This window comes from Lissotriton vulgaris, chromosome 1_1 (assembly GCF_964263255.1).
Source record: "Lissotriton vulgaris chromosome 1_1, aLisVul1.2, whole genome shotgun sequence".
Taxonomy (NCBI): domain Eukaryota; kingdom Metazoa; phylum Chordata; class Amphibia; order Caudata; family Salamandridae; genus Lissotriton; species Lissotriton vulgaris.
Genome location: NC_141685.1, coordinates 1,627,690,716 through 1,627,709,721, shown reverse-complemented (window position 1 = coordinate 1,627,709,721; position 19,006 = coordinate 1,627,690,716). Strand labels below are relative to the sequence as shown.

Below are 19,006 nucleotides of genomic sequence, written 5' to 3'. Positions count from 1 at the left end.
CACTTGCTGAGCCTCCATTGGCTGCCCGTCAATAGGAGGATCGAATTTAAGGCACTCGCTCTTGACTATAGAGCTACCAGAGATCAGTCACGCTATCTGAGATATAGATTGCAGAACTACCATCGAGACCGGGTTCTAAGATCAAATCACCTGAAACTGCTCAGGGTTCCTCGCTTCTTTAAGGCTAGGATAGGAGGATGAGCCTTCTCCATGAGAGCTACATCACTCTGGAATGCTATGCTTCTCCACCTCCGCATGATTTAGCCAGAACCGATCTTCAGAAGAGCACTAAAAACTTGGCTTTTTAACCTAACATAGCTCCTCCGTTAGCTTTCCTCACTGCGAATATACAACCCAGCGCCGGGACACCTCCGTTGGAGGTAGCTGTGTGCTCTATAAATTTCACAATAACAATAACAACAACACTGGTTCATTAAGTACAGACAACCCAAATATGTAGAATCAGTGCAAGTGGGCTGGCACAAAAAGCCAAAGGGAGGCAACACAGAGAGCTCATTTTCAATGGCTAGCCACCGTTTAGCATAAACGGTGACGCCGAACAATGGAAATGAGGGGCGGGGCTTAAAGCCCTTTTCTAAAAGTACTCCAAGACAATAAATCTCGCTGAGCGAGCTGCGCATGGGCACAGCCACGCTATCCGAGACCTAAAAATGTCCTTCATTATGGCAAATTTACAGCAGAGCCCTCACCAAACAAAGCTGCACTTTTCTTATAGTGCAACATTATAAGAAAGTGCCCCTATTTTACCTGGTCACGCCCACTTTTTGCCTGGTATCTGATGCAATTTTGACAGTGCACTGGGTTCCTTCAATCCAGGTCCCTAGTGCCAGATCTCTTTCCCTAAAACTGTATAACTGTTTCCCCAACTGGCAATATCTTTAGAGCCGCTTGCAAGTCCATAGTACATGGTACCTCAGGTACCTAGGGCAAAGAGGCTAAAAGGGTCCCTAAGGGCTGCAGAATGTATTGTACAAGGCTAAGGAACCCATTGGCACCCACATGCTGACTGCCTTTGCAGGCTGCGTGCCATGGTGAAGAGAAAAATGAAGACATGACATGGCACACCTCTTGTGTGCCATGCCTGCAGACACTGCATGCAGTATAGGTAAGCAACCCCTACAGAAGGCCTTACGGTCATATCTGCAAGTGATATCTAAGTTGATGCTTTCGTATTGCAAGTGAACAGGGATGCCTTTTTGAGTACATATGCTGGACACTTGTGTTTACAAGTTCCTCAGCTAAATGAGGTCTTCACTGAGACTAGAGATGTTTGGTATCAAATATCTCGTATTAATAAGCCCACACTGATGCCAATGATGGATTTATTAATAAATGCACCCAGAGGGCACCTTAGCGGTGCCGCCTGAAAACCTAATGACTAATAATTTACTTGTTGACTGGTGCAGGCCAGCCTGCTATCACCTACAACAGACAGGTTTCTGACTCTCTGCAGGTGAGATTATACACTCTGAGGGCAGAAACAATGCCTGCTCTGGTCGGCGGTGTTGTCACCTCCTCCAAGCACGATGGCTAGGTGATCAGAATATCAAGGCAGGAGGCTTCAAAGGCCTCTCCTGCCTTTGATATGTGAACCAATGCTTCCCCTGTCCAGGGCCCTTTTTGTACTAGGACAAGCAGTAAAATAAGGTAGTCAGGAGGGCTACCTGATGTGGACACGACTTTCAGAATTCCACTGTCTTGATTGGGGTGAAATTAGGCTCTCTGGGTCAGGGTTATGTCCACTTCCCACAGGAAGTGGTTATATAGAGGGTGTAGACACCCTAAAAGTAAGTAGCCCATTGGCTACAACCTGTCACTCCCCTTAATGCCCCTAACTAGAGTATTTACATAGCACTCCTGACACCAGGAACTTAGATTTGACGGATCAAGATGAGAAGGACACCGAGAGCCAAAGAAAAAGTGATAACAGAAGACTGCTGTGGACTTTTGGCACCAAACCCTGCCTGCTGCACTTAGTCTCGGCAATCGTGACCCAGCGATTCATTCTGCAGCGGACCAGCTTCTAAAAACAACAGGAGTCTGCCAGCCTTCGCAAATCGCTAGGCAATCTTCCTTGGAGTAGATGAGCTACTACCCTGCAGTCCACAGGCAACGAAATGCAAAGTCCGGTTGTCCATGCTGCCACGCTCCGGCCAGCCCAACGCAGCAACCCCCAAGAAGAGGACCCTGTGCTCCTGAAGGTCATATCTGCCCTGCTACTAAGTGAGAGGACAAGAACCATCTGGAGCAGCACAGGACCAATATCTAGGGTACCGGACCCCTCAAAGCAATCCGAGCTCGTGAGAGTCCAGTCGAGACTTGGACGACTCCAAAACAAAGCAGTCCTGAAGGGACGTCAGCATCGCTGACACCCACTGTGAGAGTGGCCCAGCTGTCCTGATTTTTGCACCCTCAACCGGAGAGACTGACGACTGCACGGTTCCCAGGTGCACAGAGTCCAGATGCCATTTCACCTATGCACCCGAGTGCCACAGCTTGGGAACCCATGAACCGACTGGGCTCCCTTGTCCCTAGGACCCTTGTGATCCGGGCCTCCCATTGGGAGCTCCCGGACTTGGCCACAAAAGTCCCTCTGCTGCCTGTTTCTGGGTGGCCCTCCTACTTCGTACTACTGTAGCGTGTACAGCTAAAAATGTGTGCAACCAGAAACCCCAGGGCAAGAAAAGAGAATCGGCTCGTAGCACTTTGGACCTTGCCCCCAACGACCCCAAGTCCTGTAGGAGACCCTCGGAAACCAATCGTAAATACCTGTATGCTATCGATGTCTTTTGTCCCACAGGAAAGCATTGTGCTTAAATGTGCATTGAATTAAACATTTTACTTACCTGCTAAAATCAATATCTAAAACAGTACTTGCTATCGAAGGTCTTGGTTTAAAAATGTAAATAAAAAATATGACTTATTTTTCTAAATTGGTCTCTGATTTATTCTTGAGTGTGTCTCTCATTTATTGCCTCTATGGAGGTCAACAAATGCTTAGCACTACTCTCTGATACGCCTAACTGCTCACCCATACTACAACAAAAGAAAGCATTTTGGTTATCATTTGTGCCTTTCTAAACCAACTAGGGTTTGCCTGGACTCCTTACACAGTGTACCTATTTTGGGTCCACTATATAATGAGCCAGCTTCCTATAAACATCAAACAAACTCTAGCCAAGAAAGTATATGTTGGGAGCCGCATTCTTGTGTAAGTACCCCCCACTTTTTGCCTGGTATTTGATGTAACTTTGACTGAAGTGTACTGGTTCCTGCTAACCAGTTCTCTACTGCCAGTGTTCTTTCCCATAACTGTACAATTATTTCCTCAATTGGCAGACCTTTGGCATCCTCTGTAAGTCCCTAGTAAATGGTAGCCCTGGTATCTAGGGCCTGAGGTACTAAGGAGGATGCCTGAGGCAGCAGCATGAATTGTGCCACCTTAATGGACGCTTCACCAAACACATGCAAGGCTGCCATTGCAGGCTGCGTGTCTTGGTGCAGACAAAAGTGAAAGCATAACATGTCATATATCCCTGTGTGCCATGTCCCTTGCTGTGATGTGCATATGATATTTGGAAGTAACCCCTACACCAGGCCTGACAGCCGTAAGACAGGGCACTGATTACATGTGAAGCCATCTTTACATGAGCAGATATGCCCCTGTGCTGGTCAGTCCTATTACTGCCTGTACAAGTGGACAGGGTAGCCATTTTAAAACGTGCTGGACACTGACGAAAACGAGTTCACCACCTACATGATGGCTTTACTGAAAATAAAGCTGTTTGGTATCAAACATCTGGCACTGATAAACCCACACTGATTCCAGTGATGGCTTTAAAATAGGAGGATGGTCAAAGGAACGGTTATGCCAGCGAGGGTGACTCTTAATAAAGTCCCATACTCCCCACACGATCCTTCTTCGTTCCGCACCGCATAAAAACGGCTTCCTTCCCGGATAAGGGATGATGCCCTTATCCGGGAAGGAAGGCTTCACATGTAATCAGTGCCCTGTCCTCGCTGGCATAACCGTTCCTTTGACCATCCTCCTCTGAACCTTAGATTGTATAGAAATCATAGAGGACTGATTATAAACATCCTGGTAAAGATTTGAAGACTACTTTTGTTGGACTTCTTTTGCACACATCATAGAATATATGTGGTAATACAGCATCATTATTTAAGAAACCTCTTGAGATGCTTGTGCCAAAAAGAGAAAATATCTACCCAGTTAGACGACTATCCGTGTTCAAAAGAATTCGCTCTGAAGAAGTCCCTAGAGGACGAAACGCATCGGCTGCGAAACCCCGTGTTTTTGATTGTACACCATTTTGCAATAAAGAAAATCACAACTAAGATAATCTAGGTCTGTGATCATTAGTATTGTATTTTGAAGAAAAAAAAAATAATAATAATTTGTATGGTGCACCTTTGCGTTCTTGTATTGACCATTTGAGCTCTTTGATGAGCTAACACTGTGACAGTGGGTGTCAACCAGAGTGCACACACTTTGGCCATACAAAATATTGGGGCGATTTAAAATTGGGAGTTACTTGGTATAGGTGCTATAAATTAGAAAGGTTCCACTGTCTTTCTTTTTCTTTGAAATTCCTAAGATGAGACCCAATAAAAAGCCTATCCAGGAAGACGGTGTAACCCCCTCCCACAGGACGACATGCCGATTAGCCTCCTTGGGCAGGCAAGCTTCAAAGCGCTGCCGCCTTTGGAATGCGACTCTGGCTCCACTCATAGGAGAGGAAGACACCTCCTTTTGTCCAGGACCCCCTTGGCACTTGGACAGGTGGGAGAATTAGCTAGTCAGGTAGGCGTGCCACCTTCAGGCTAACAAAGCAAAACCAAATAGGATGATAGACGGAGTGTTGAACATTGCAAGCACTCACCCTCAGTCAACTGCTCTGGGTTTAATCCATCATCATTCTTTAGCTCACTCCGCCACCCCAGTTTAGACATGGCCATATTGAAATCAAGTCTGACCCTGTGCCTCATGGGAACAGTCCAGCCCGAACTGCCAAGCCATGTCTTCCCTGGACCGGAAACAAGCATCCTGGGACCATTTTCTGGCTAATCAGCCGTCTTCAGCCAGGCTAGCTTGAATCCAGTGGCAAAGTGAGCAAGGGACCCACGTCTGGGCATACAATGCCAACTTAGGGCGAACAAAGAAAAACCAAATGAGATGAAGGACTGAGTGTTAAACATTGCAAACACTCACCTCCAGTCAACTGATCTGGGTTTAATCTATCATCATTCTTTAGCTCACTCCGCCACCCTAGTTCAGACATAGCCATACGCAAATCAGTCTGACCCTTTGCCTCATGGGAACAGTCCAGCCCAAACTGCCAAGCCATGTCTTCCCTGGACCGCCCCTACAGTGGGCTACTGTGAGATGCACATGATTTTTTCAGAAACAACCATATTTGTGATGGCATACTTAGGAATTCTGGGACAGGGTTATGCCCATTTCCCACAGGAAGTGGTCATATAGGGCTGTAGTGACCCTCAAGGGCAGTAACCCATTGACTACTACCCTACACTCCCCTAACACACCTAAATTTAGTATTTAGGGAAGCCCCTGGCATCAGAGAAGCAGATTCTGACTACCTAAGAAGAGAGAGGATACCGAAGAGCCGCTAAAGCAGAGTAGAGAAGAAGCACCTGGTACAATCCCCAAAGGCCTGTCTGCTACAGTAGACACGTCCTGCAGGTGTTGACTCTAGAAACCTGGGAAGACTGCCTGCCTTCAAAAAAGACTCAAGACCTAAGGTGAACATCGGACTTGTTCTGAAGAAACTCCAAAAGAGAAGACTCTGAGGCCTCTGGAACTGCCAAACCCAGACACCCGAAGTCACCACTGCACCCATCGCCTCCGGCCCGAGTTGAAGTGGACCACCTATGTCAACAAGGTCCCCCGAGCACCCGGAGCTCGAGACCCCTCCTAGACTCCCTGATGTCGCCTGCAGACTCTGAACAGAGGCCCCATCATCCCAAACTGCTTTGGTAAGGAAAAACGCAACAGCTAAGAATACCCCTGCACCTGTCGCCCCTGAGCCTTGGAGAAGAGGACCAAAGCACCCCCTCTAGCCCCACCCGCTCTCCTCGAGCATAGCAAGGCTTGAACCCACTTGCTGGTTCAGCCCAACTGATCTCCTAGCCAGAGCATGCAGCCTCTTTCCGCAGTGACCGATCTCCATTGGAATCATTGGGGTCCTGACGCTCTTTTGCAGCCTGCTACCCCCGTGCCGCTGGTGGTGTCCTGCTGGTGCTGCCTTGGACCTTGCCCCCCACTCACCTTAACTCCTGGAGATTAGTCTTGTAAGTCGCTGGACAATACCAGTTTGTAGAATTTGTTCTTCCTTCCATAGGATAACATATTGCTGAACTCAGCAATTGCACTGTGTCCACTTTTTAAAGCAAAAATCATTTATATTTAAAAACATATCCGAAAGATATTTCTCTGATGCATAAACAAATATAAAGATACTTACTATTTTTATAAATTGGTGTGGAACTCCTTCTTGAGTCTTGTGTGTCATTTATTGATCATTGTGTGTATTTGCAAATGTCTTACAGTCTTACACTCCTATGTGTTAAGCCTAAGGCTGATTGACCATACTACTAACTAATAGAGCACTTTAGGATTGTATAGCAAGCCCCTATCCACTCATAAGGGAACCCCTGGACTCCTTACACAGAATAACAGTCTTGATATATCTCATAACGAGCCAGGATATGACTCTGGATAATGTGCATTTGGGAGCAATGATGTTGAAACCAAAAATGGAGCCGATGCGACAAGGTCTGGTGAGGCCTTCAGCAAAAGATTAGACACAAGGACTGGCACTGACAGCAGGCAGGGCAGGCTCAGCTGGTGCTAAGGCCAAGAGCCATGGGCAGAAGTGTGACTGGGTGCTCTGCTGGCATCGTGGGACTTGAATCCTCTACAGAAGAGGGAGAGCCACATTGAAAATATGTAGCATTGCCTCTCTGGTTGCAAACCGCTGAAGATCCAAAGATGGCCCTGGGAACTCTGATACATCTTTTGCAGGCTTGGAAGAGGCTGACAAAGACAAGATGAGGCTTGATTCATACCACAAAGATGATGACATGGTGACCTAGTCAAGCAGTCCTGTTTGAGGTGCTTCTTCTTTGAAGCCTTGTCTTTCATCTTCATCTTACTTGCGGAGGGTGACCTAGCGAGGCAATAGGGTCTACTTCTTGCAGGCCTTCCGCACCTTCCTCGCCTATGAATGCAGAATGGAACATGTGTTTTGGCTCCAGACACCATGAACTATTGTCATGCAAGCCTATACCTTACATCTGATTGTGACACAGTTTAAAACCTGTTGTCTTCAGTGGCAACATTTCTTCTTCATGGTCAATATGTTTTCAAGATATCTTTTGAATTCAAATGAAAATAAGAGAAGTGGAGCTCTAAATGTATATAAAAGGGTACAGAAAAAAGGACCTGCAAATAGACTGCAGGGGTGGTGCCTACATATGACTGTGTGTCGTCATGTCCAGGACAAGAGGAAGTCACAGTGGATGCTATGATGACACCTACTGGGATAAGAGTTATGTATGCTTTTCTGAATGCAGTCTGGTGCCTGGGAGGATTCATAAGGTGAGGAATCTGTCAACAGGAGTATCAGAAAGGGTGTTCTGCTATAGCACAATAACGCAAAGAAGCACCCACCACTATGGGTGTCAATTTCCTGCATAATGCACCTCAGATGGAGCATATACGAAGACCCAAAACATGTTTTCTATTCCCTGAGAGCGGGCACAAAACATGTATCAAAGCACAAGAATATACACCAGTCTCACCTCATCAAACAAGTCGATGGCCCTGTAGGGTGATCCTCTTTCTGACACAAACCCAGCAAATGCCATGCCCTCCAACACCTTTGTGAGGAAATCATCTTCGATGAGACCACGTTGACCAAGGAATGCAGCCTACAAGGGGAAGGAAGGCAGTAACAATGAAATATGCAACACCTACAAGAGAACATACTTCCAGGCACAGCAATGTTTGTATCATTGCTGGCAACAAGGCACTGCGAACAAGTACACACCCCTGAAAGGTAAAGCATCACATCACAGATGCACATTAGAAGGATGTATAGGGAAGAACAAAGAAAGAAGGGAACGGACATCAAACACATATTGCATGCTTGAGGACATGCTTCTAGAGTTCACAAAACTGATGTTTACTTGACTGAGAAAAAAGTAGCATAAACAACTCTGCAAGTATGTTGTAACTACACAGAACATGTGGGATGTGTAACTAACAGCAAAGTTTATAACATGTGAAACAGAATCACCTGTTTGACAAGCTCATTCACAGATTCTTAATGGGCAATAATAACTAAATCAGCAGGCAACAAGACACTTAATTAACACCTTAAACGTGTTCCATAGGAAATAAAACAACTGACAAGGTACATCTAAAAGTAAATGGTGAAAACACTGCTTGTTATCACTACACTCACTTGGATAGTCAAGTGTTTACAGTGAATACCCTGAGTATTCAGGCGATGGTAAGGGAGATGCTGGGCACTTTGGGTTGGTCCTGGTGATTCTTGGGTCTTTTTTTCTTCACTTTCCTTGCCCCCTCCTTTCCGTTAAGTGAGGCTTCTACTCCCCACCCTTTCCTCCCTGGTTCCTTGCTGCCCTTCTCCTCTTGCAGACAGTGTCTAGGGGAGGGGTTCACTCGATGTGTATCTGCTACGCTGCTGTCGAATATTTTGTTTACCATGTTCAATGCCTTGGTTGTTAGTAGTAATTCGGTGATATAACCTTAAAACGTAATTAAGATGCAGTTTCACATGTTGTACCTTTGTAATGAATTAGGGCGCCCTAGCCACGTGCCAGGCCATATTTTTCCATAATCCTTCTGATTGAAGAATGCTTTGGAATGTATTCTTTTATTCTATGTAATACTGGCATGGGTGCTATCCTGTCATACTATACATTATGCTACTACTAAATAAAAACAAGTTACAAAAACAAATGCAGGCAATGGTAAATGACAGTATAAACTGAGTCACTTTGTCATCATGTCACAAAGAGTACTTCAGGTGGCATTGCCTTGCATCTCTGGTGTGTGATACACAAGTGAATACAGCTGCTTTTCCATCAGGTGGCAAAAGCAGAAATAGATGGTAATCGGGCCCTGGTTCAATGCCCTTTTTTTAGGTCTCGCCTGACCCAGCGCATGCACCGATCTGGCAAAACTTTTGATAAGGGCTTCAAAAAATGCTACCATGGCTGGCCTACAGCTTGCGTGCATGTGCGCAGGCGCGCACTTACAAGCAGAGATGCCATATGGCGTTCCTCCTCATGCTCATTAAGCGCAGCGCGCAATCACTTTTGCGGCTGCGCCACTTTCGCGGCTGCGCGGCCAATGCTAGTTTTATTTTATTTTTGCGTGCATACACAACTATCGGGCGCGGCCGCAGAGAACATCCCATCCCCTTCCATTATGCTTGCATAGCATTCTAACCATATACGCCAGCGAGCAGTAAACAGCTTGTTTCCTTTTGTGTGTGCTTTACCCCTTGTTGTGTTATGGCTGTCTCCACTGGAGGCCTTTCACTGCACATGCCCATTCCGATGCTTATTCCCCACTCTCCAGCAGCAGGTAACCGGCTCACCTCGCATCGGGCCCCGGTGCTGCAAGGACCGTATTTGAGGCTGCCAAGTCGTAGTCTCTACTTTACCCCTGCACCAATAAGCATATGATGTTGTCCCAGCCAGTCCATGCAGTGATCTGCTGTGACCGTTAGGAGTGATCAGTTTTCTCTGAGCCGGGGCCCTCCTCTCCACGCTTCAAAATGTTCGGATTCCATCCAAGCACATCCCTGCATTCTGGGCACACGGGAACGCCATGGATTGTTAGGAGTTACTCAAAACTAGCTATCAAACCTGAACTTCGCACCCTAGTGCTAAACTCAACTCCATGGCAAAGAATCTTAGTGGCTGGAATAGCGTCTCGTGGGTAGCTGGGGCTGTCTCTTCCGGGGTCAATAGCACGAGCTAACCAATTGCAGTCTTCTTTGGGATGATACGGACGACTCAAGCTTCCACCCAGACACCTTCCGAGGCTGTCTGACATTCTGAGTAGACTATCTTTCCGACTATCTCTCGTTTTGGCCGGGCTGAGGTCATTTGTGGCGTTCGACACCCTCCACCAGGAGATGAGAAGTGAGTGCTACGATGGGAGAGCTTGTTTTTATGTGTCTACCTGTGCATTGTAGTAGTATGCCGGTTATCTGTTTCGGTACACTTTAAAGTAGTTCCCTTTCCTGCACAACGTATACATCTTGATGAAAGCGCTGATACTGTTACATTTTCTTTATGGCTGTACAGGTGGTCCTGCTGCGGTCACGCATGTGGGGAAGGATATCATGCCTGGTTCTTAGTCAGAATTTCTTTATGGCAGGTAGCCGTCTGAGAGCTGGTACGGCAACTGACACACTGTTTGTGTTGGAGTGTGGAGGTGACCGTGCTGTTTTCACGCCGTGACATTGTTAATGCAGTACTGTAACACTGCATGAATGTAGTACTGACCTACATGAATGACTTCGGAGGAAGTACCGTTGATTTAAAAAATTTGACAGTGGAGGTAGCAGTGAGACTATAACAAAGTGATGTGGGTAGTACCGGTGTTAACGCACTTGCTTACTGCAGGGCACACTGGTACTGTCACGTAATTCTAGATTTATAAAGCATGCTGTCTTCATGTTGTCGTCTTTGTACCTTCTTACCTGTTGTTACTCTTTATGTATGTTTACAACCAGTGCTGCAGCCGTTAAACTTCCTGCTCATGACGGCAGAGCTGTTATTGTTTTCTTGCTTGTCTATATCTGGAGAAGCAACTGCTGCCGTCACTGTGATTATATGAGCAAGCGTGGGCAGTGCTGCTTCTATCACAGCTTTTCTTTATGCCTTTTGCAAGAAGATTGTTCACTGCATTACTGTTGCCAACTCATAGTGTTTCAAGCCCCTCAGACACCACCATCTAGGCAGTGCACAATTCCTAAACAAGCTCTGGCATAGTCAATAGGTCTCACCTTTGGGGCCTTACAAGTGTTTAATTATCCGACACAATATCCTTGGTACTACAACATCAAGTGTTGCATGGCTAAACACTTATAAGGTCCCAAAGGCGAGACCTACTGGCTATGCCAATGCTTGTTATGCTTTGTCAGAGCTCAGTTCTGGCATGATCTGACCCACTTAAAGCACTGATGGTGCATGCAGAGCTCTTATACTTTTAGTCCTTTATATATATATATATATATATATATATATATATATATATATATATATATATATATATATATATATATATATATATATATATATAATCCCACTGACCCTGGATGATAGGAGAAGTAGGTATATAAAATAAAATAAAACTGCAAGATTGAGCATCAAAGGCTTTACCCATAACCATACCAGGTGCCAATCTAAATCCTTCCTATAATTTCTAGTTATGTACCCAATATATGAAACAACTCTAGCGTCATGAAGTTGAAAGCTGGACAGTGCACTGCAAGATTAAAGAAGAAGAGATAAGAGCAAAGTAGTTACTATTGCAAGTAAAGTCTACATATACCAGACCATACAATTGTATGGGAGGGTACCTAAGCATGAAGTATAATGTAGGATGAAGCAGGACAAAGTAATGTAGAGAGATCTAGCCAGAGACTGTTTTTAGCATGGCTGAGAATAATGGGCAGTACATTTGGAAAAAACATTTACTGAGGAGTGTTTGCAGAATACATTTATAGAGGAGCTATTTTACAAAGCATGTACCCAGCGAGAGGCAGATGACAGGCTACACACTACCTCTGCAAAAACGGTCTACATTGGAATCTAAAAGGTAAGAGCAATGTCGGATGTATATATTGTATGGTAGGACTCTACAATGCAATTCAAAGAGCAACCGCGACCCAAGTTTGCTCATTCCATGGTTAAGGCCTCCAAAGGTAGTAATACTATTTCGGGCTAGACAAAATCTTTTTTTGCCGTTCCAGTAAACATAAAGGGCCCTAAACGGGTCCAGAAAATGAAGACTTCACACATCTCACAGCCTTTGAAAGATGATTCAGAAAGAAAAATGTAAAATAAGTTTGTCAGAACGTTGGGTGATCCTTGAGGATTAAAACTTCAATTTAGGATTTAATATTTTCAATACACAGGAGGCTCTGTTCAGAAAACAAAAACATTCACACCTTGACAATATAGAGTGACGTAACTGTCAGGTAGATTGTGTGGACAAGCAACTTCTGAAAATTACACGAAGCATGCATGCAAATGGAACAGAATGCAAAAGGAAACACAAGCAAGCAAACCTGCAAGGGCACTAGGCCACAGAAGAGAACTTGTGGCAATGTGCACTTCCAAAGAATGGATGTAGCTTCAGCTTACCTTATGGAAGCGAATGACGGGTTCAGGATGAATGCGGATGATGTGCAAGCTCCAGCGATAGCCTTGAAAAAGCTGAGCAAACAAGCGAAGGAAAACAGCTCTTATCTCCTTATCCTATGAGATCAAGAAATAAAAAGAAGCTGTGTGGGTGGAAGCTGAAATACGAGTAGTGGCCATCATTGAGAAGAAAAAATATTTGCACTGAAGCTACTAATCGCATTAACCTAGTAACCTGAAACTATTTTCCAAACAAACTCAGAGAACCTGTATAAGGGAAAAGGCCTTCAAGAATTAAAACAATCAAGAACCAGAAATAGATAACCTGCAGCAATTTCTACAGGAAAGTATGACATCTACGGCACCGTCCCTAGGTGCAGCTTTTCCTGCTGCCTCCAGCTCACCCACTCTGTGTCGCCTTGAAGCACGGTTCTCCATGCTGACTCTTCCAGCCCAAAAGGCTGAGTTGCAGTTTTCCAGCCGGTCCTGTCCCAGACTTTTACTCTCGACTCATCTGGTGTAGACACTGAAGCAGCCAGTGCAGTCCCTTCACCTGCCCAGCTGAGGCCACCTTGCTCCCCAAATCAAGAAGAACCGCCCAGTCGGTCGACCAGACGATGAAGATGCCCGAGCGGAGAGAGGAGGCCAGCCTGAGCGGAGAGACGAGGCCAAGGCCGGTCCTGACGAGTGGTGGTTGGCCCCGGAGCACGCAAGACACTGCGACCGCTTCAACTTTTTGGTATACACGCTGCTTCAGCCAAGCCGTTATTCCCGGCTACATTCACTGGCGCACACAGAGTGCAAAAAATCGATGGATTTAGGCCGAGATCTCTGTACTGGGGTGAATGTATGACATTGTTCTGCATTCTGTCCTTCAATTGTTGTTTTTGAATTTGTCACCCCGAGTGGGATGGGTATGCTCAGACGCGAGTACCATGCTCTCCACACCACTGGAGTCAAGCTATCCTGGCTGAACACGGCTGATAGCCAGAAACTGGTCCTAGGATGCTTGATTCCGGTCCAGGAAAGACATGGCTTGGCAGTTCGGGCTGGAATGTTCCCATGAGGCACAGGGTCAAGGCTGATTTGCATATGGCCATGTCTGAACTGGGGTGGTGTGGAGTGCAAAAAAACGATGGAGTTAGGCCGAGATCTCTGTACTGGGGTGAATGTATGACATTGTTCTGCATTCTGTCCATCAATTGTTGTTTTAGCACACAGTTAACCCTACATATGTCCATATACTTCTCCTCTCCCCTGGAACCGGGACGGAAGTATACCTGGTTTAGAGTGCAGCCTCTTCTTTCTAATTCCTCCATGATCCCTATCTGGATCCTTACGATTCGTTAGAAATACTGACCCTTAAACCAGCCAGGACGTAAGTACAACCGGCAGAGAGATCCCTCATCTCCTTCTAATTGCCAGAAGCCCTGAAGAAGTCTAGGAGTACTTCCTCAGACGAAACACGTGTTGGCTGGGCAATCGTTCAAGATTAAAAGAAGAACCCAAAAACTTCAGAGTGTTTAATGTTTCTTATGAATGTTAGTCATTGTTAACTTTGTGATACAGAGTACTGACTCTGCTACCAATCATGGACGTGTGCACAGGCCTTCAGTAATTCTGGAGAGTTGTGGCTAGTTTTCCTGTGGTTCCTGGCAGCACCTGATCAGGTCTGGGACGGCAGCAGCCTGCCTGTGTCCTGGGAGACTGAGGCGGTGAGAGGCCCTGAAAGAGAGGCAGAGAGTGTCGCCGATGGGCGGCCAGGAAGGAGAGGGGCTGTAGACTGCTGCAGTAGTGCTGCCCCCCCTCCCGAACGAGGAATGTCTCCAGCATGATCCTACCTGGACGATGCGGAGCTGATGTGTAGAGGCTCCTGAGCTGCTGCTGCTGCTGCTCGCTACCCCGATCTAGGCGAGACCGCCAAGGAGCGAAGGATCCTGACTGCCCCAATCTGCGATGGAAGGTGAGCTTGGGAAGGAGGGCGAGGCCCAGCTACCCCCAGCCATATCGGCAGTGCACCTGGGGGTTATGGGTTGGAGCTCCTCAGCCAGAACACCGGCGATGCCTTGTTGAGTCCCAGCTGATTTACTTTTTGGGGACGCCTTGTTGAACCTTTCTGACCTGCGGGACTCATGGGGTCCAACATCTTTCTATTTCCTGCTTCATTACACTCTGGTGGGACTCACAGTCCCAGGGTGCATTGGTTGCCTGCTCCTTCTGTTGGGGTCACTGGGGAGGTGTGGGAATCGTGCTCAAAGCGCTGCCTCATGTGCTATCTGCTCTGATGCAATGGATAAGATAGAGACCCTACTTGGGGAATGCAGCGGCTACTTCCCCCTTCCCTCTATCTGTCAACCCTAATAATCTGCTACCCCTCTTTTAGTGCCACTAGAGCTTTCCCCTGTCCCCACTCTGCTGAGCAGGCCCCCAAAACGAATCCTACATTTGTTTAAAAAAAAAATAGATTCATGTGAAAAGTTCAGGATTTACGAAACCAGAACCTAAACCATCAGTGAGCAGCACTTGGACATTCCTGTAGAAGTACAGGTAGTCAAAGTTGAATGCCACAACAGATACGCGGCGCTCCCAGAGGCGGTTAATGGAGTGGAGGGGCGAGTACACATTGGATTAAATTATATAAGCAACGAAGGTCCCTCCCTATTGCAGAGTCTAAAGGATACTATTGAGTCTCTTAGGGATGAGGTTGCATTTCTAAGAAACATGGTTGCTGACTTGGAGGGGAGAATGAGCAATGGAATGGCCTAATCTTTAGGGACGCAAACAAAAGCACTAGTTAGTGATCATGAGGGCCCCCCTTACTCACCCTGTGTAAGAAAGTGGCTCTGTATATACTGGACCAAAGTACGGTACAGTGTGCACAGAGTCCACCACAGTCCCCAGAGGTTTGGCAGAGGCTTAAGTTAGATATAACCTTACTCTCTAAAGTGGTAGCTTGGTCAAGCAGTAAGGTAGTATCAGAGGACAGTGTAAAGCATTTGTTGTACACACTCAGTCAGCAAATGGTCTCACACACTCAAGAACTGAACTCTAGGCCAATTGTTTTGTATCAAAATATATAGTTTTATTTTAGAACCAACAAGGTATCAAAATATACTTTTCTCAATATGAATGCCTTTAGGTAATTACTTTGCAAATAGGCAATAGACTTTGCAAGTACAATAGCTACAGTGGTTGCAATAGGCAACACAATTTTAAACACAATATAACATTGAGCTCAATGGGTTTTTCTAGTTAAATGCAATTGATTACTTTATAGATTACTTTTCTAACCACAGGACTGGATCCTAGATTCATGCCCGGGACATTTCCTATAAACAATAGGGTAAAAGCATTTTTGTTACAGTAGTGATTTTTAAAGAATATAATTGTATTTTCAAAGTTGACAAAAACTTCTCAGTGAAAACCAAGCAATGTTATCCTATGGGAGGAAATTCAAGTTACTGGTAAGTACAGTTATAATTACTTTTTCGGTTCAGTGTTGGGCTGAAAGGTACAGCACTGGCTTCTCTACCGATAACAGGAGTAAATCGGAATTCGTTATTCGGCTGATTTTAGATGAACATTTTAAAGTTTCAAAACTCCACACTTAGAAGAATTTCCAAGTGAAACCAGTCAAAGTTAACCTATGGAAGGAAAATGGGTTATCGGCTTTTAGGTAAGTACTCGACTGGTCGAGTTAAGGTTCTGGGCATAGACTCAGGGGTCTCCAAGGGTTGGAAAGGTACAGTTGTTGCACCCTCAGCGGCACAGGAGCATCCGGGTGCAGAGAGAGTAGACCCAATGCAATCCTATGGAGGGTAGGAGGCCTTCGGTTGGTGCCTGCAAGCAAGCAGGCCATGCGGCTGTGGGAGCTGACTTCCGGGTCACTTACACAGGGCAAGTGGGGAAGTAAAGTAGAGTAGTTGCTGCACTTCCAGCGGCACTCAGGCGGCTGGGTGCAGGGTGTTTTTGAGCCGTTGGACGCTCAATGTTAATCAATGGGAGAGTTAAAAAGTGAACAAAGGCTGCAGACTCGGGGACGGAGATTCTTCAGGTGCGACCATCACTTCGAGAGGTAAGTTGGGATCTTGGAGAAGAGGTATGTACCGCAATGGAAGGCACAGGGGGCCGCAGGGCGCCGGGTGCAGGCGTGTTTTTTGGTGTCGGGAAATCTTACCCTCAGCTGGTCGCGGTTGGAGGGGTCCCTAGTTCTGAGGCTGCAGGTGTCATCTGGTTCGTCGAGGAGGGCCGTGGGCACTGGCCTCTGGGTCACAGTCGCCGGGGGGAAGTGCTCGTGGTCATGGTTCACTCAGGCACAGCCCGGGCTCGGCGGGTGCAGAGTGGGCTGTATTCGCGGTTCCTGGCTGGCACCAGGGGTATTGCGGTTTAAGCAGAACCATGGCTCGTGGGAGTCCCAGTCTTTTTAGAGGTTCAAGGAAGGCAGGTCCTCCAGGGTTTTCGAGGTTGCTGTCCGCAGGAGACGCCGGGGTTTCGCAGGAGCAGGTTCAAGGATCAACAGGCCTGTGGGGTTCTGGGGCCAAGTCAGTTGGCGTCGTCCTCTTGTTAGCAGCTGCACAGGAGGTCTTCTTGTTTGTTGTTGTTCTTCTTGTTGCAATTGGGATCTGAAGAAGGAAGGTTCAGGGTGCCCCTAAATACTAAATTTAGGGGCGTTACAGGTAGAGCAAGGGCAGGGACCAATGGGTCCCTGACCTGGGGTGAGTATACCCCCTAGCCTGCTCCTCTCCTGTGGGAGGGGGGCAAGAGCCTATCTCTGATTGGGCAGGGCTCCCCATCCTCAAGATGGCCGGAGCCCGGGGTTGTGTTTCACCTCGCCTCTCCCACCTGGGGGGTGGAGTTGGCATAGGCTGGGCACCCCCTTTCCTCACTTAGGGTTTCCCGCCGTTCTTCCCATCAGAGTGGGGATCAGAACCGGTGGGGGCCAGTTGCTGAGTACAGCAAGTGGCCTGGAGAATCTCACAAAGGCGCATGAAGCTTCCCCTGCGTATCCTGGGGGAGGAGGCCCCCGAGAGCGGCAGGCTCTCGACCCAGGGGTCCAGAAACATGTCTGGTGGTGGAAGCCTCGGTAGCCACACAGTCAGGACATTGGGAGTTGGTTAGATTTCAGGGGGCATCTCTAAGATGCCCTCTGTCGTGCATTTTACATTAAATCCCACACTGGCATCAGTGGGGGTTTAATGTGCTGAGAAGTTTGGTATCAAACTTCTCAGTCAAGCCATCATGGTGCTGTGGAGTTTGTGATGACAACCTCCCAGCACCAAATACTCTTAATGGCAGCACTGCACTTACAGTGCCCAGAAATGGCCCTGGGTACTGTAGGGGCACAGGGCTCATGCACCTGTGCCCACACCACTGGCAATGGGCACCCAGCTAGAGGGGTGACTGATGGATGCCAGGGCAGTGTGTTTGTGGGCATGGCACACAGGTATGTGTCCAGACCAGGTGCCGCGAGCGTGAGGGGTAGGTGTTCCGCCAGCCCAGCGCTTGTATTAAGGTGCATTCACCGACAGCGCTGGCCTCACGGGAGCATGCTGCGAGGCCTGAGTTACTCTCCCCTAGGGTCGCCTAATTAGAGCAGGACCCCTTGGCCCTCTTTGTACCCGACCCAGAGAGGTTGTATTTGCTTTTTATGATTTGAATGAGCATTTAGACTTTTTTCTTTCTGTGTAGTACCTTGTTTAGGTCCTGATGAATCGCCGGTTGGCGAGAAACATGTTGACCACACCAGGGGGTTGAGTTAGTTTGCTGTACACCCTCACAGCTTCTAGCTCCCCTCCCACCCCTTTTAACCAGGGAATCAGCCACGTTAATAAAACTCAGTGTGGACTGACTACCCTTTTTAATCCTCACTCACTTTCGCACCGACTACACTCTCTTTCATCCTCACTCACACTCACCATCGGCAAGGAACAAAAGAACTCCGCCAAAAGAGTGCCTTTGGGCACTCCGTCAGACATTGCAGCGCCGGTCTGACGAGGGGCAGTGAGCCGATGATGACACTGGACATCCTTCAGTCAGGGTGTGTTTCACACCTAACGCTCTGGGTGTGTGAGGCTCTCTAGTTCCGATAAGGGAACCCTTCCAACTCCTTGACTTCTAATCACTCTCTTCTCCACACATTAATACCCTCCCCGGGGAACTTTGTATTCTTCTGTGTACACAGGTATGTGTGTCATGTCGACTCTTTGTTTAGTTCTGCACCAAGACACTCAGCCTGCAAAGGCAGTGTCTCTGTGAGTGTTTGTGTCAGGATACAGGGAACCTAAGGGGTCTTCTCTGGTCACAATGCCCTGGGTACCTAGAGTACAGTTTACCAAGGGCTGACATGTGGCCAGAGATGCCAATTGGGTTTTAGTTTCAACACAGATGTAGGGAAGGAACACAGGCCCTGGGCACCTGAATTGCAGGAGCCCAGGGCACATCAAGTCAAAGTGCATCAGAAATCTAGCAAAAAAGGAGGAGGGGTACTGCAACAGAAACCCACTTCTTTACAACATGGTTTAGAAAGGATGCATGA

General features: G+C 47.1%; 1 protein-coding gene across 8 annotated transcripts in view; it reads right to left on the bottom strand.

Annotated features, from left to right (window-relative positions):
- Positions 1–19,006, bottom strand: part of SBF1 (SET binding factor 1) — a 1,591,024-nt gene that overhangs the window by 1,054,267 nt on the left and 517,751 nt on the right. For all 8 annotated transcript variants that reach the window (XM_086918836.1, XM_086918839.1, XM_086918838.1 and 5 more), the window contains exons 11-12: positions 12,475–12,588; positions 7,864–7,992 (exon numbers count right to left, since the gene is read on the bottom strand). In XM_086918836.1, the coding sequence (XP_086774962.1) occupies positions 7,864–7,992; positions 12,475–12,588 (243 nt within the window). The remainder of the gene's footprint in view (positions 1–7,863; positions 7,993–12,474; positions 12,589–19,006) is intronic.